This window comes from Ipomoea nil, unplaced genomic scaffold (genome assembly GCF_001879475.1).
Source record: "Ipomoea nil cultivar Tokyo-kokei standard unplaced genomic scaffold, Asagao_1.1 scaffold2792, whole genome shotgun sequence".
NCBI classification, from domain to species: Eukaryota; Viridiplantae; Streptophyta; class Magnoliopsida; order Solanales; family Convolvulaceae; genus Ipomoea; species Ipomoea nil.
The window spans coordinates 2,834,774-2,850,101 of NW_017619220.1; the positions used below are offsets into that span (position 1 = coordinate 2,834,774).

General features: G+C 36.3%; 2 protein-coding genes across 2 annotated transcripts; both read right to left on the reverse strand.

Annotated features, from left to right (window-relative positions):
* Positions 1-2,473: 2,473 nt before the first annotated feature.
* LOC109157809 (protein FAR1-RELATED SEQUENCE 7-like) lies at positions 2,474-6,266 on the reverse strand. The gene is made up of 5 exons (XM_019305650.1): positions 6,209-6,266; positions 5,902-6,105; positions 5,123-5,200; positions 3,966-5,031; positions 2,474-3,581 (listed from the first exon to the last, which is right to left on the reverse strand). Exons 1-5 carry the CDS (start codon positions 6,264-6,266, stop codon positions 2,474-2,476), a joined length of 2,514 nt encoding a protein of 837 aa, XP_019161195.1.
* Positions 6,267-6,472: 206 nt separating this feature from the next.
* LOC109157877 lies at positions 6,473-14,991 on the reverse strand. The gene is made up of 24 exons (XM_019305726.1): positions 14,403-14,991; positions 14,241-14,312; positions 13,758-13,801; positions 13,570-13,681; positions 13,365-13,436; positions 13,155-13,217; positions 12,948-13,025; positions 12,767-12,859; positions 12,464-12,583; positions 11,888-11,974; positions 11,530-11,739; positions 11,400-11,447; positions 10,991-11,245; positions 10,705-10,805; positions 9,957-10,201; positions 9,769-9,837; positions 9,620-9,684; positions 9,121-9,290; positions 8,904-8,982; positions 7,940-8,195; positions 7,794-7,839; positions 7,394-7,502; positions 7,101-7,163; positions 6,473-6,741 (listed from the first exon to the last, which is right to left on the reverse strand). Exons 1-24 carry the CDS (start codon positions 14,733-14,735, stop codon positions 6,661-6,663), a joined length of 2,871 nt encoding a protein of 956 aa, XP_019161271.1. The 5' UTR covers positions 14,736-14,991; the 3' UTR covers positions 6,473-6,660.
* Positions 14,992-15,328: the final 337 nt, after the last annotated feature.

Here is a 15,328-nt window from a genome sequence, read left to right on the forward strand (position 1 = left end):
TCAACTAGTGACGTTGATTTCTTTACAATTATGGATATGTATTTCTCAAATTATGGACATATAGTTTATAGATTATAGAAATGTAGTTATACAATTCTGGAATTATACTTGTGGGGTTATGAACTGCCTCTGTTTTTTTCTGGACAACAGGGCTATGGATGAAAGTGAATCTGATGTTGAGGATGTTACTGTGAGAAAGAGACCTGTGCGCAAATTCAGGAACATCCCGCTTCATTTGAGGTCACCATATTGGAATAAGAACAAAGGCTCCATCAATAATGCAACTCCCAAAGAAAAGGTTTTTTCAAACTACGCATTTTTGGAAGCCTCAAGTGAGCACCCGGGAGGGTATGTTTCCATCCACCAATTTTACTTAAATTTTATTCATTAATTTATGTTCTTATATTTATTTATTTACTGTATTGTAGAGAGACATTGTTCAAATATGGTGATTACTACTTCACAAGGGATGATTTTGCAACTATGTGCAACGGTGAGCTACTAAGCAGCTTCCTAGATGTCTGGTCCCTACGTTTTACATTGCTGAACATGCCCCGTGCGGTTGGGGAGATAAAGCGGGTCTACTTCTCCACCCTAGTACATGTAAGTGTTCACAAATTATGAATATATAGTTTTTAGATTATGGATATGTAGTTATTCAGTTCTGGATGTGTACCTGTGAACCCCTGGTTTTATAATTTTGTAATTCTGGAATTATAGTTATGCAATTATAGAACTATACTTATGCAATTATGGAATTGGTTATATGCAATTATGGAATTATTGATATGAAATTATGGAATTATAGTTATCCAATTATGGAACTATAGTTGTACAATTCTGGAAATGTATATATATATAACTCTGTATGTATAACTTTAACATTTTCAACAAATATTATTTGGATTATGACTACCCATTCCTGCATTTGTATGTGCAGCTTCAAATTGATCCCAATGATCAGTGGATGAAGGATCTCCCAACTCACATAAAAATGAAGAATTTCAATGAGAGATTGAGCTATGAAATAACCAGCTTTGGGAACCTAGACATCAGTGATGCAGATCTGGTAAGTTCTATTACCCATGTCCAATTTGACTTTATCATGTCCAAAAAAATACTAACATTGCTTTAACTTTGAATTGGAATTAGATATTTTTCGCAGTTCATCGCCATGGTCACTACTTCTTGGTCTGCTTCAATGTGAAAGAACATAAAGTACAGGTCATTGACAACAAGGAGTTACCAGCTGGTGTTTCGGAGAAGGACAAATATGGCAACTGCCCACACTTATTGGTAATTTTGATAAAAAAAACTTGACATTCTTACCATTACCTATCTATTGACATAAAAGCATTATCAACACTAAACTAACTTTTCTGACCAGATTGAAGCATTCAGTGGTTACCTTAAGGCCGAGTGCCACTCCTTGTATGTGAAATTGCAAAAAGTTGATATAAAGTACCTTAAGTTGGACTGGGCAAACACTGAAAACGTCACTGATTGTGGGATCTATGTACTCCGTCATATGGAGACATTCCGAGGGACTCTACAAGACTGGCGGCCAGGATTCAAGAAAAATATGCGCTTGAATGTAAGACTACCATACATATTATAGTTTCAAAATACATTAAAAAATAAATAAAACTGCGAATGACTAATTACTTAATGTTCTTTGTTTATAGGCAAGCTTCATGTGTGAATTGCGAGCGAAATATGCTGCGAACCTCATAAAGTGGAGAATGAATGAAGTCAGGGGGGAGGTTCTGCAAGCGGCCAAAAGAGTTTCGAAGAAGAATTGAATGAATATTCTTCAACATGTTGACTGAATTCTAAACAATTAGAAAGTTTTTGTGAACTACATTGACAATGTGACTTGTATTTTGTGAATGTAGATGCATGATGTTAATAGCTAAATAACAATTTACATCTGATCTATGCACCTCTTTCTCTTTTCTCTTCTTTTCTTTTCTTTACTTTTTTTTTTTTTTTTTTTTTTTGTTTTCATGTATCAAATCTATAATTGCATAACTACTATAAATCCAGAATTGCAAAACTATAGTTCCATAATTGCATAACTATAATTCCATAATTTCATAATTATAATTCCATAATTGTATATAAACAATTCCACAATTGCATAACTATAGTTCCATAATTGCGTAACAATAATACCATAATTGCAAAACTATACATCCATACTTGCATAACTATACACCACAATTTCATAACTACAAATTCCATCACAATGGGGACTACACATGCATAAATGCATAACTATATTTTCATAATTGAATGACTATAATTTCATAATTGCATACCTTTCATAATTGCATGACTACAATTCCATAATTGTATAACTATAATTCCATAATTTCATAACTACAGTTCCAAAATTGCAAAACTACATATCCAGAATTACAAAACTAAAACTGTATAATTGCATAAAATCAATGATAACAACTTGTATTTCTCAATCTACACCTACATTGTCATCTAAACCCTTACTAAACTGAACAAAATCTGAACTTGAAGAACTTGGATGTACAAGGTATCCATCCCCAGCAAGCTTGGATATGTTTTCCAACACCAAAGACTGAACAGCACCCTTTGTACTCAATGCAGCTTTATTTGCAGCACTCCTTCTCCCCCTTGCAAGACTGTACTTCTTTTCAATAACACCACTCCTCCTTTTGTTACGCTCACCTTTCAATCTCCGACTTGAAGGATTTTGAACACCACCACTTGAAGATGAAACACCACACTCTTCAATATGCACATGCCCAACCTCGGCTTCAACCTTTTTCTTTACATCATCAACAGCCTCGTCACACAGTTTCCTCGCTACGCTGCTATCTTGACTAGACACAACTAATCTTTGAAATTTTCTACTAATATCGAACACCCAAATTGATGGAGGAACACCAACATTATGAACCATAGAATCAATGTTGACATTCCTACCATCAATAACCTTTTTAGTCCATCTTTTAAGTATATATTTGTCGGGAATACTAGAAACACAATGTACGTGAAGAATGCGTATACAATGACAACATAGAATTCCCAACTCAGACATCAACTTGCAACTACAAGAAATGTCCAAGTTGGCTGCATTAAAACTAACCTCATGCCTTATAATATCTATATCTGGCCGCCACACGTGATACTTCTGTTGATGACCATCATTCAACACCATCTCTTGATGACACGCACTGCCTTTCATGAATTGTTCCTCAAACAGAAAATATATCTCAATCGTGTATACCTCTCTAGCATGTGAAAGAAGTTTCACATGCTCCATCATCATAGCGGGTACCCCTTGAGCACACCGAAAGTCTTCACCGTTCTCTTTACTTCTCCATTCAGAAATTACGCTTACAAACGATGAATAGAAATCACAAAGACCCGCTGTCTTGGACAACCTTCTAGAAATCGAATGATTTGTAGTTTCACTCCTTTGTGATGATAGAATGCCCCCAGAAAAATAGTCCTTGTTAAATGCTGGACACCACTTCTCCCTACAGTCATATAGCTTTTCTAACCAAGTATTCTTGTGACATTTATAGTCAGTCACCAACCTGAAAATGGTAAGACAAAATCCCAAATGATTATGAAGCAGAATATTAACAAGCAGCATCACCACATCTAACACATACTCAGAATTTCTATTGCTCTATATACATAATTGGAATACTATATGTCCATAATTGATAGACTATATATCCATAATCCATACTACTACATTTCCAGACACCACCAGTAAGTTCAACTGCTATATATCCATAATCGGTATACTATATATCCATAATCGGAATACTATATATCCATAATCCATATACTACATTTCCAGACACCACCACTGCTATATATCCATAATCGAAATACTATATATCCATAATTGATGCACTATACATCCATAATTACAAACGTAATGCAATAAAAACGATTAATTACTAACATACCTTGTCCAATAGAATTGAAATTCAGCTTCGGTCTCTGTGTATTTCAACACGTAGTTAAACATATCCAAGAAATCCTTATTGCTCCTTAACGTCTTGATATGCTTCTTTGAATTCTCACCGATATGCCATATGCAAAGACGATGACGTGATGTTGGAAACACTTTAGATATAGCAGCAGCCATAGCTGCACATTGATCTGTCATAATAGTCTGTGGAGACTTGTCACCCATTGATCTTGAAAACACTTTAAACAACCACACAAACGATTCTATCCTCTCGTTCATCAAAAACCCGCATCCAAACATTACATTCATGCAATGGTGATTCATCCCTACGAAAGGGGCACAAATCATATCGTATTTGTTTGTGCGATATGTCGTATCATGCACTAACAAGTCCCCAAACACCTCGTAATCTCGTCTCATTTGACCATCCCTCCAAAAAAAACTGCACAACCTTGCATCCAAGTCAAGTTCAAAATCAAAGAAAAAATCAGTCTCGGTAGACTGCCTCCTCCTAAAAATTTCAATTAAAGAGTTAGAATCCGTTCCATCCAATCGCTTGACAGTATCCGCAGCCATTGAATTATAAGCATCTCTACTAGTGAAACCAACTAAAGGGGACCCCCCCGATTGGTGTTTTAGGAACCTAATACCATCTGCCAATGCAACACCACTGTCCTTCAAACCTTGTAAATATAAGAGCTGATTATCTCCGACACTCCTATGTGAACGAAGTAGATGACTCTTGTTGAACACACATAACTCGTGATTGTGCACTTTCTCGTGTTTCGTAACTGTCCACAACCCATCATCACCCACGTCAAATTGAACAAACGCTCCACACCCTGTCCTTGTGTCAATTTTGGAATAAGCCTTAACCCCACTGTTAGCCTTGTAACCAGCCTTAGAACAACAAAATTTCTTCATTTGAATTGTGTTCGAAGATCCCTTGTATCGTTGATGACCCTTCCTCACACTAAAACCAAGTCTATATGCATAACTGTTATACACCTCAAAAGCCTCATCAGCATTACTTACTACCAAACCAACCAAATCTTGATCAACTGCAAATATAACACAATAATAACCATTTCCATTAACACATAATTCCTAACCATAATTTGCTAATTAAAAGGTAAACCACTATGAATAAACTTGGAATTGATGAAGATCCATCAACATCTACATCTACTTGATCTGAACTCACTGAACCATCCACAATGCCTTCACTAACTACATTATATAGACATGGTGAACATTAATTCAAACAGTTCATCAAACAGAAAAAACAGAGTGTCTACAGATTCTGTATATATAGTTATATGATTATGGAAATATAGTTATACAATTCTGGATACACAGTCGCAACAAACTGCCAAAACAGAGTACCCCTAATTCTGAATATATAGACATGCAATTCTGGAAATATAGTTATGAAATTATGGAATTATTGTTTTCAAATTCTGAAATTGTTGTTACACAATTATGGAAATTACTTACGTGATTTTGCACAACTATTTGCAGATTCTAGACACAAACATCACTGCTAATCACATAATCATACAAAAAACCAAAAGGAACGATTGCAAAAATAATAACAAGATCACCTTGAATCGAATGCCAATCATCAACTGCGGAATTCGTCTGCTATGTTCCATCCTCCATCTATCAATCACTTTGTAATTCCCGATTTCGATTTGCGATTGCGATTTGCGAATGCGATTGAGATTGCGATCGCGATTCCGGTGATATCGAATGCCAATACCACAGCGAACAACTGCCAACGATCGAGTTTGAAACTTGGAAACAAACTCAAAAGGAATTTGGAAGTAAACGCCGTTAACGGAATTTTTTTTTTTTTTTTTTATAAAACCCCGCGTCATTAGGCTAAAACGACGTCGTGTGGATCTGTATGCACCATGCACGGTGCATACAGATCCACAGCATAATTTGCCTGTTCAAACAGTCCAAATGTAATATTATCTCTCCGCATCCTTTATCTTTCAACCAGGACAAAGCTTCCCAACATGCCATAGCCTCTGTCATATAAGGATCTAACTGACTGCCAAGAGGACCACTAATAGCTGCTTTAAAGTCAGCATTTGAACTAATAACCACCGCCCCAAAGCATGTTCTCCCTTCACCAGGACAATTATTAAACAAAACATGACTAATAGTTTCCACAATATAACTCTGTATCAACCCCCTTCTGACCAAGAGAATATTGTACTGGTAATATACCCTTCACCAACCTCCAAATAAAATTCTTTTTACTTTTGAAGGTATCTTCAACATCCATAATTTATTCCGGTTGCAGAATCGCTACGGATTTACCAAAAAATTTCCCCTGAGCAACTTATACGCATTGCGAACTGAGTAGTGTCCCCTTATATTTCCATTTCAATTCCCTCGTGTAGGTGAGGATATTGGATGTCTTAAGGAATCCCATTCCTTATGGAGTTGGCATATCAAACATGAGAACATAATTAAACCGCAAATTTCAACTTTCAAGGAAGCAGCAAATTAGGTTCTCATTTTACAACACAATGGACAATGTAACATATTCTGGGCAGTAAAGCCCTTAAATTTACATGAAAATACAAGACAACACAGAGAGGAGAAATGGAAAAGCAAAAAACAGAAGAAACCACAAACTCTCCTCACAGAATGAAGTGATTTTACAGCAGAACATATTACATACACCTCTCTGATGCGAGATCAAGTAGAGAGCGGAAGAAATCGTGAGGATACATTGGAGGCTCCTCCGCAAGTGCCTAAACACACAAAACGAAGATTTAATGAGTTAATATCAATGCCCAGAAAACATTTTTGACGATTTTGTATTTGCTTCAATTTCAAATAGATCATAACACTCGAGCGTGTGAGTTTGAAGGTGTTGAAGAAGTTGAAGGAGAAAACGCTATACTGTTATTTACACTTCCTTAATCAAACAAGTACACTGACTACAGTCTACAATATATAGGCAGTAAAAGGAAGACTAAAAGAGCCTAGGACTCTAGCAGACACAAGAACATAAACATGCACAAGAAATAATAAAGGCACAATAAAACACAATAAAAGCACACAATGAATCTCAACAGAAGGTATGGATGAAACAAGTTGGACGCAGCACCTGATGAATTAATACAGTGGAAGGAGTCATTCCAGGAACAGTATTAACCTCTATAATCAGAACCTGTAATCACAAAGGTAGACCAAGCGAAGCCATCACCATAAAATTGAAATCGAGACTAGGCAGGCACATTGATCGCTAGCTTCCAAACTTTTCAATAGCTTTTATCACATCATATCATAAAGTGTAGTGCTGTGTCTAGTTAAAGGGGAACCGGGAGAAAGCATTCCATTTTCGAAGTTTCCTTTTATTAAAATATAAACACCAATTTGAACAATGACTCGATGACATACCTCACCACTGTCGACATGAACAAATGCATCAATACGGGAAAATCCTTCCAGCCGCAAGTTGTTTGCAATAAGTTCAATGTGTTGTTTACACCTCTCCAAGGCCCCACTACTGATTGAAGAAAAAGGAAGTATTTGTAAGCTTAAGATAGAAGAAGAAAAATATTTGCACGAATACCTACCGTGGACCGTGGTCTAAACTCACATGCTACAGAACTACAGAAAGCAAACATATTATTAAAAGTAGAGATGGGGTATTCATTTAAAAAAAATACCAAAAGGTATTGATTTAAAATAATGTTACGGAGCAGGTGGTATTCAAATGAATAGTCACAGCATATAGCATTCGAAAGAAAATCTCACCCCAAAAAAAAAAAAAAAAAAGAGGAAAAAAAAAATGAACCTTATAATTGATGGTGGCGGTGGAGTCAGATTGATGCCGGTTCCACCTGCAAGGAAACATCAACTTGATTACATGCAAAATGATAGTTTACAGGCTATTAGTCCTTAAGGTTAACTCCTGTTTTTGGTTCTATACCATAGAAGTACCTTGGAATTTCTCCTCTAGTGATAGTATATCTCCGGATTCTTTAACTGTAATACTAGGAGTCAGTGAACGCATAGCTCCGAGCTTTCCAACGACACCGACAGTGATTTCTACCCATCTACTGTCTCCTTTCCAGAGCAAATGATGTGCATTCTCATTTCTTGATTTGGATGAGACAGTGATCGCATCGGTCTCAATAAAGGGCTCAAATATTAAAAGCTCTGGGGGATTATTTGGCATCTCAATCATCCCATGTGCCTATTTGAAATGTCAAGAGAAAGACAAAATAAATAAATAAATAAATGGCAATTAAAATTCCAGTACCAACTCTCCCTGCAGCTATACGCTGTAAGGTGAATCATGATTCACCAGAAATTTAATCCGAAAGCAATTAACCCAACCATGCCTGGAAGTTTTTAATCCGTAACATTAGTCCACTTTACACGAGAAGCTTAAATAGCGGGGAAATGCTCAATTACTTAGAGCAAGGATTATTATAATAGCATAGAAGAGATATGGTGAAATATTAATGGCACTGGAAGAACTAGTTTGACTAATGATGAGATTACTCCACACTGATTGTATTACAGAAATACTGTATCCATTTTGTGATTATTTGTAGTTATAAGTCGTGCTGATACTTTCCCATTCAATACCAATAACATCAATAAACACAAGCCAGCATACAAATATTTTAGAAAAAGATGATTATATTCCAAGAGTTGGGGAAACAATATATATATATATATATATTGAATATTATTAACTCTATTACAAGGTAGTATCTGTTCTATACTTTCTCAAACTGTTGAAGACCAAAGAGTTAATACCCCACCACCGGGGTTCGATCCTGTGACCTTCCCTCAAGGGGAGACACAGAGGTGCCATCTGAGCACGAGGTGCTTGGCGGGAAACAATTTATATTATTATATATATAATAAAATAAATCACAAGTACATATATCACCTTTGAAAAACTGTTGGGAGGAATCCGAGGAAGGCAGTCCTCCAATGCTTTTATGTAAACTGTGAGGTCCCCATCACAGCTGCATGATGATAGAAATTCGCACCGAAAGATTAACAGTAGAAGAAAAACAGTTAAAGCTCAACAGCAGTGAAGCACTGGTAATCTAGTGCCACGTATGTCAGTATGTATTTATATTGAAAATCGGATGGTAACAAACCATAATCTTGCTACTCCAGTCGAGCAACCATCTCTAGCTGGTTTAACACATAATGTGTTAGAACGAAGTTTTGTTATCAAGTCATGCCAGAGTCCAGTTACAGGCAATTTCAGCAGCTCCTCTTTTCTCTTTACAACTTTATTTATGGTTAAAACTCCAGAATCTGCAAGCTGTCCAGTACATATGTTTGATACTTGTCAAAATCGATAGATTCAGTAATGTGTAATTGTGTATGGATAACAGAAATTTGATGGTTACCTTGAGTCAATAAACAGTGATAGATACAAACATTTATAAAACAAGTTGCATTGTAGGGGTCAAATTCCTGTTCTTAGAAGAAAATAGTTCTGTGGTTTCATCAAATAGAATGCAACTTAAAAGCACTGTTACTTTCGGTATATCATCTTTTAGGTAACAATTTATTCACCCATTCTTCTAATCACAATTCTGAGTTACAAGCATGTAGATTTATCCAAGTCACACATACAGCGTAACTTACATTTTCTAGAGCAAGTGAAGTTGCAACTTTGTCCATACATGTTCTCGAAGCCACCACACCAGTACCTATAATTCAGAAAATAGATAATCAGCTATGTATTTTAAGATATTAGATTATCTTTCTGTTTCTTGAGAACACGGAAAGTTTACCTGTGTAAGGGACTCCTTCATCCTCAAGCAAAGACTGGAGCGTGCCATCTTCACCAATGCCGCCATGTACTAACCATTACACGAGACAAACATTGCATCACTCAATAGGCTTCAGAATTTCTTGAACAATACTTTGAACAGTTCAGACATATTATTTGTAAATTGACATAATCTGTAATACAAGGTACCTGCAATAAAGACTGTTGCTTGAGTTTCCTTGGCTAGCTTGACCCAGTCCTCGAGGGAAAATCTCTCTGGTAATTCATCAGATATATCAAAACCATGGAACCATTCATGATTTCTCAAACCTTCCATGAGATCAGTCATCACTTGGCTCCGTAGATGAGATGTCAATGCCACTCGATCAGGTTCAATTGCCTCCAAACAAGCATCAAGGACTTCTTCTATAGTATGTCTTAGGATAAGGGAATAGCTGCATGAAAAAGAATGAGCACTGAATTTCCAAAAAATTAACTAATTAATTAATTCAACCAAAAATTATGCAGGATAGCCTCAAGATTGCAAAGGGTTTCAGCTACTTCTCATAAAAGTGTTCAATTGGAGTTAATACCTTCAATGATCCTTCGAGTATTAGCGATTTGCCAGTTGTGGTCATCCGAGTTTTAAATGACCTCCAATGGTCCTCTATGTTTAAAAAATAACCACTCGTGGTCCTTTTAGGACGTCTCGTGGTCATTTTAAACTCGGTTTTTTTAAAGAATTAGGACCACAGGTGGTTATTTTTTAAAACATGGAGGACCATTGGAGGTCATTTAAAACTCGGATGACCACAGCTGATAAATCGTTAATACTCGGAGGACCATTGGAGGTATTAACTCTGTTCAATTGTTACATTCTTTTGAGATGATCAATCTAAATAAACAGGGTGTCAAACCTGAATTAAAAATCTTACAAGGCAATTAGGAATTTACTTACGGTAATGACCATACTGTCCTAGACTTCACACCCTGCTTATTATCATCCAGTTTAGATGAATAACCATTTCCAGGGGCAAGTAAACATGGTGTCACCTCAAGCTGTAAGCAGAAAAAGTGCAATGACATGTTATTTATTTTAGATACAAATATTGGCAAATCAAATGCCAATACGATTTAACTCAATGCTATGATGTTATGAATGAAAAGTTCTTATATACTTGGAAGTTAATCTGCTGCAAATAAAGTGAACATTACACGATGATTAATATATAGTATATACTCACATCATCAAATGCTCGCAAATTAAGCCAAACATTAGTTCCACTTATTAGAGATACTTGACGTTCAGAAGTATCACCACCAAAGATAACAAAAGCTTTCTTCTTTTGTTTCGGATTAGGAAGTACTTCAGTTGGTGTTGAGGAATTTGGTTTTCTTTGTGAGGCACCTGATATGATACTATTGGACAGAAGAGCTGGAAATCGCAGGCAAGCACGTTGAATAATTGTCCTCAGGACATTTGAGTGTGAAAAACCAACCTACACAATGAAAATAAATAAAATGCAAAGAATACTCCCAAGTGCAAGGAATTGCTACATTCGGAACAAGGAAAACAACCTATGTCCTTTCAACCATTTAACAATCTTACAATCGTGATCTTGAATATCCAATCAACAGCAGTTCTTTGTTTACCTTTGATGCTTGCTGAAACAGAAAACTTGTTTGCTCCATTCCACTAATCTAGAGAGACATTAGGAATCAATCAATGAATAATTCCAGGATACCACTAACATGAAACAGAGAGAAAGTCGAGGTCTCTCACAAGGTTGATGTCTGTAAATATTACTGTACCCAGATCAGTTCTTCCTAATTTGTTTCCTACAGAAGAGGAAACATGACCAGAAGACGGAAGAAACCAACCATCAATTCTAGCAAAATCACGCAGACCAAGTCTTTGAAATAATAACGATGCTCCTTCACGAATACTTTGAATTACTTCAACAGGAAATCGAGGTGGAGTGTGATAGGCAACCTGCAAAGTTTATACACAGTCCCTTGTGTATTAAATTTAAAGAAATGAATATAGTCAAAATAGTTTCATACAATGATGTGCCACTATTTTTGAATTCCATATCACAACAGAACTTAAAGGGGAAAAGTATGTATTAGAAGTTATGTACCTGTCGTGTAGGAAGGTACTTCCTTCTGTAGTTGAATATTGCATCCTTTTCCTTAACATTAGCATTATCATGCAATTGAAGCTCCACCTGAATCATTAAATTATAGGGTTAGACACTTAACAGGGTATATAGTGCCAAAGACCTTCTGGTCAAGCGGCATGAAGTGACCCTCCCAAGTGGGTGGTCATGGGTTCGAGCCTCAGTGGGGGCGATATTGATTCGTTGGGCTTAGTAGGTTGAGAAAGTATATATGAACAGATACTACACGTAACAGGGTCAATAGTACTCAAAAAAAAAAAAAAAAAAAAAAAAAAAAAAAAAAAAAAAAAAAAACAGGGTATATGGTGAATATAAATAGATAATGTAACAAGTAGCATAATAGTGATCAGGTTTCACGTAGTTTCTACAGCTATGATGCAACTCTATTAAGTTCTCTATCCTTAATCTGGTATCTTCAAGATTCCACACTCAGGTAATTAAACATAATAATCAAATGAGTGCAAGATGTATCTGTAATATTGTTGAGAATTACAACACTATATTATAACCAATGGAAAATGACAGCATAGTACACACCTCACTTGGCAGTAAAACAACAGGCTGGCAATCAAAACCTGAACCAACATCAAGGACAATTGCTGTGAATTCACTCCCTCCTTCAAGAAAAATCTCAATAATGACTTTATCATCTATTCCCTGGCTTAAATAATGAACAAAGCATCACTGATTAAATAGAAAGCTGAATCACAATCTATAATTAAAAAAACAAAAGTACATTCCAATGCAAATAAATATTTCCCTAATTGGTCTCAAACATGACTTGGATAACAAGTAAATTGAAAACAGAATAGATAATCACAAAAGAATACAAGAGGTTACCTCAGAAATGATTGCATTAGCTTTTAGGAGAGCGTCAGTGACACCATAGGCAACAGTAACTCCAATACTTGATCCAGCCTTTGTTGGCTTCACCTGCATTTTCAAAGAAAAAAGTTCAGATTGTCAAAAAGCTTAGCTGGTACTGCAAGAGAATTCAGAGGAACACAGGGAAAATTCTTACCACAACTTTCCCCAGTTTAATGTCCAATTTGTTTCTTTCAAACCAATTCAGCAGTTTGGATTCATCCAAATCATTTCCCTGAAAGACATTTTAAAAATTAAGCGGAGTTAAGTGAATAACAACAATATACTCATTGTTAAGCCAAGTTCAAAAGTATAGTTACAAGCTTGTATAGATGTATCACCAAAAAGAAACATAGGGCAGCACCTGTATTAAGAAGTTGGGTACTGTAACAAAACCTTGTTTGTCAAGCTCCAATGCGGCTTCATACTGCCAAAATTTGGAAATTAAAGCACACAAAAATACTGGGTCTTTAATCAGACGGCAATCGACAATTCAACATTAACATCAATCCAGATTAATCAAATACTATTCATGCAAAATAAAACATAAGGTGTCAGCAGAACAGAAACATACTTTATCAAATGCTTTTTGACATTCAGCAGACCTAGTCCCAACAAATGGAATATTATATCTTTCCAGTAGTTCCTGAATAACCACCAAGTAAAACCAAAGACTTATTGGTAATAAAGAATATACAAGGAAAGAAAATTACTAGAATTGTTTGAAGCTACACAAACTATCACCGGGTATAAAGTAATTGAACTTATTCAACAGCCACCTGAATACCACCGTCTTCTCCAAAACGTCCATGTATAACAGGGAAAACTATGTCTACAGAAGCAGCAAGGTGTTCTGCAAAGTCGGACAGAGATTCGAAGCCTTGGGCAAGACTGAAAAAAGGAATGAAGTTATGGTGTAGGAACCATTCAAACAATCAAGTAAAGGGATGCAGGTTTAAGAACTAACCTCTCAAGCTTGAAATCAAAGTCTGCAGGAGTGTTTGAGTACACCTATATAAAATTTAAAAACGAAAGTTCAATTATCCAGTACATTTTGGGGTGTTTGGTAAATAGTTGTTAGCTGATTGGGTTAGTGGCTTTGACTAGTTGATAGCATTAGCTGGTTGTAGAAAGATTTTAGATAAATTAGCTGTAAGTTGATAGTTGATTACATGCAAAATGACTTTCTAAAAAAACTGTTCAAAACAACTTTTTGAATTTTTAGAGTTTTGGAGCAATAAGCTATTGGTTGTTTAACCAAGTCAAACAGCTAATAGTGATCAAATAAGTCAAAATTGGCTGATAAGCTAACTATGTTACCAAATAGGCCAAATGCATTTCATAGTAGCTGATTGCCAGAAAATAAAGAACAGACCTATAGCCTATAGGTACAATAACTATGGAAGCATATTGGAGGAAAGAGAGTGAACACAAAATGTAGCCTACTGACCTGAGCTGATGATATAGCAAAGGCTTTGAGGTCACAGTCAATGTAATAGCAGCTAACATGCAAATCATCCCCCTATAGCACCAATTAAAATGGCCATTCATTATGAAAACTGAAAAGCCTCTCATACAAATAAATGTCACTAAAAGAAAGAATATGATCAACCTGGATGTGATCAATAACTGATCGGGCGGAGTTAAGGGAGATTCCCCTTTCCGCGGAGGGTCCACCGCAGATGACTCCGACTCTCAAAACCCTCCCTCCTTTCTCAGCCTTCTCCTGGCGGGCGACACCCCGGCGATCATCCACCACCTCAGTAGAGGAGGAGGAGGCGGATGCTCTAACCACTCCAACTCTGCAACTCCTCCAACCGCTCAAGCCTACACTCACTAATTTGATAATCTCTCTCGGAACGAAGAGCGGCGTCGCCTGAGAAGAGTCTCTGCTGCCGCGGAGGGTAGCCGGAATCTTGGAATTCAGCGAGAGAAAAGTAGCCATTAGAATTAGAAGTTGAAGATTTAACAGAGATTACAGAGGTGAGTGAGAGTAAGAGAAGTGAAGGGTGGTAGTGAGTATAAAGAAGGGAGGTTCGGACGGCAAGAGAGAGAGAGAGGAGTCAAACATAGCCTTCTTCTCTGTCGTGTTCACTGGCTTTGTATCTCTTTATTACATAAAGAATTTGTCAGTAACTCAGTGCGAGTGACGTGAATTTGATCGATTCTTTTTTATCAGTTTAATTTTGTAGGGAAATGAAGACGAAGACGGGGAAGGTGGGTTTTCTGGTTTTTTCTTTAAAAAATATATATATATATTTAAAATTATTAAAATACTCCGTAAATTATAAATTATACGGAGTAATTTTTTTTTTAGTAGGGTAACCCTACGTCAGCCATAATCGGAATGTGTCAATTTTAAGCGTAAATACCTAAAATGGTCATTTGACTATAGCTAAATTCACAAATTAGTCTTTGACTTTCAATTTCAACCAATTAAGTCCTTAACTTTGTAATTTTGAAACGGTTTGGTCCTCCATCTATTTGAGCGTTTGTTGACCGTGATCGACGATCTCCAAAAGAACTTTCAGCTCTAGT

Bases quoted from the DNA above. Each gene is read 5' to 3' on its own strand.
- LOC109157877 (XM_019305726.1), bottom strand. From the start codon at position 14,735: ATGGCTACTTTTCTCTCGCTGAATTCCAAGATTCCGGCTACCCTCCGC. The intron at 11,975-12,463 runs GTGTGTACTATG...TTAATGATTCAG, and splicing joins TTGTTTTACTGCCAAGTGAG to GTGGAGCTTCAATTGCATGA. The intron at 7,840-7,939 runs GTACTTCTATGG...GTTTCCTTGCAG, and splicing joins ACTAGAGGAGAAATTCCAAG to GTGGAACCGGCATCAATCTG.
- LOC109157809 (XM_019305650.1), bottom strand. From the start codon at position 6,266: ATGGATGTTGAAGATACCTTCAAAAGTAAAAAGAATTTTATTTGGAGG. The intron at 6,106-6,208 runs GTATATTACCAG...GTCCTGGTGAAG, and splicing joins TATTTGGAGGTTGGTGAAGG to GGAGAACATGCTTTGGGGCG. The intron at 5,032-5,122 runs GTTTATTCATAG...TTATATTTGCAG, and splicing joins TGGATCTTCATCAATTCCAA to TTGATCAAGATTTGGTTGGT.